This window comes from Mandrillus leucophaeus, unplaced genomic scaffold (genome assembly GCF_000951045.1).
Source record: "Mandrillus leucophaeus isolate KB7577 unplaced genomic scaffold, Mleu.le_1.0 Scaffold357, whole genome shotgun sequence".
NCBI classification, from domain to species: Eukaryota; Metazoa; Chordata; class Mammalia; order Primates; family Cercopithecidae; genus Mandrillus; species Mandrillus leucophaeus.
The window spans coordinates 870,554-872,727 of NW_012103776.1; the positions used below are offsets into that span (position 1 = coordinate 870,554).

General features: G+C 42.5%; 1 protein-coding gene across 1 annotated transcript in view; it reads right to left on the reverse strand.

Moving 5' to 3' along the window:
• Positions 1–2,174, reverse strand: part of CUL1 (cullin 1) — a 108,342-nt gene that overhangs the window by 46,870 nt on the left and 59,298 nt on the right. The window contains exon 4 of the mRNA XM_011989552.1: positions 984–1,151. Within this exon, the coding sequence (XP_011844942.1) occupies positions 984–1,151 (168 nt within the window). The remainder of the gene's footprint in view (positions 1–983; positions 1,152–2,174) is intronic.

Here is a 2,174-nt window from a genome sequence, read left to right on the forward strand (position 1 = left end):
CATGCATCAGAATTGTCTGGAGAGCTTAGTAAAACATTGCTGGGCCCCATCTCCAGAGTTTCTCCTTAAGTCTAGGATGAGGCCTAAGAATGTGCATTTCTAACAAGTCCCCAGGTGATGCTGACAGAGCAGGTTTGGGGACCTGATACGGTTTGGCTATGCCCCCACCCAAATCTCACCTTGAACTATAGCTCCCATAATTCCCACATGTTGCGGGAGGCACTCAGTGGGAGAGAACTGAATCATGGGGGTGGTTCCCCCACACTGTTCTCATGGTAGTGAATAAGTCTCACGAGATCTGATGGTTTTATAAGGGTTTCTGCTTTCGCGTGGCTCTCATTCTGTCTTGCCTGCCACCATGTAAGATGTGCCTTCTGCCATAATTATGAGGCCTTCCCAGCCACGTGGAACTGTTGAGCCCATTAAACTTTTCTTTATAAATTACCCAGTCTCAGGCAGTTTTTTATCAGAAGTTATGAAAACAGACAAACATAGGACCATACTTTGAAAGCCAATGGACAAAAAAACCCCTTTTGCTGACTGAAGCAACATATATTAATGAGAGTGATTTAGTAATTAATTCAAGGTCCTCTCCCTGAAGCAGGGTTTCCCAGACTATAAAGCATGGGAGGGCTAATCCTCAGGGCTCGCCCTCAGGTATGGCACCTGATTTGCCTGGGACTGCCAGGACTCAGGACTTTCAGTGAGAAAACTCAGGCAGTTCCATGCAAATTGTGATGGTAGGGTCAGGTAATTAAAGAAGAAATTTTTAAGAAGCAAATGCAGAAATGGACAAATTGTATTTTAGAACTCCAATTTACCCATTCCTCTACTTTCTTGCTAAAAAATATTTAAGGGACATTTATTGATAAAACAATGAAAATTAGTTTACTACTCTGAAAAAAGCTTAATATTTGCCTAGATTCTCTTACTAAAAGACAATTTATCATTTTAAAAAAACACATTTAAAACAAAACTCTTACTGAATAGATTTCATATATTCCTTTTCGTCCTTCGTCACATTCACGGCGAACCCAATGTCTATTGAGGTAGGCACAAATTCCATTCAGTACTTTGCTTGAAAATCGATAATCTTCCCATTGTTGAGTGTAGAATTTCAGTACACTCTCATCCATCAAATCTTCTCCATCCTAAAAACAAGTTAACTAAAGCTTTAAGATGACTAATTTGTCACATTATAAATTAAAAATAAAAGTGAGTAACATCTACTGTATTAAAATACATTGATACATGTGATTTTAGATGGCTTCTTTAAATTATTCTGTATACAAAAACATGCTAATAAACTCACAAGAATATAGTAAAAACAATTCTTTCATCTCAAATTAAACAGGAACATTTTTCATGGTATTAAATATCCACAAACACTCAAAAAAAGTACCCTGAACATTTGATATGCAGGTAATTCCTTTTTATTAAGAAATTTACCTCAAAATCATCTGTATTTTTAATATTTTGTTTAAAAAAAAAATTGGCCAGGTACAGTGGCTCACACCTGTAATCCCAGCACTTTGGGAGGCCAAGGTGGGCAGATCACTTGAGGTCAGGAGTTCAAGACCAGCCTGGCCAACATGGTGAAACCCTGTCTCTACCAAAAATACAAAAGTTAGCTGGCCGTGATGGTGCATGCCTGTAGTCCCAGCTATTCGGGAGGCTGAGGCAGGGGACTCGCTTGAACCCAGGAGACGGAGGCTGCAGTAAGCCAAGATCCTACCACTGCACTCTAGCCTGGGCAACAGAGCAAGACTCTGCCGCCCCCGCTCCCCGCAAAAAAGAAATCAAATCAACATGTGCTACTCAGCAATTCAGACAACGAGGCTAATACTATTCAATTTTTAAATGTATCTTCTTCCTTTTTAAAAACCATCAAGCCGGGCGCGGTGGCTCAAGCCTGTAATCCCAGCACTTTGGGAGGCCGAGACGGGCGGATCACGAGATCAGGAGATCGAGACCATCCTGGCTAACCCGGTGAAACCCCGTCTCTACTAAAAAGTACAAAAAACCAGCCGGGCGAGGTGGCGGGCGCCTGTAGTCCCAGCTACTCGGGAGGCTGAGGCAGGAGAATGGCGTTAATCCGGGAGGCGGAGCTTGTAGTGAGCCGAGATCGCGCCACTGCACTCCAGCCTGGGCGACAGAGCGAGACTCCGTCTCAA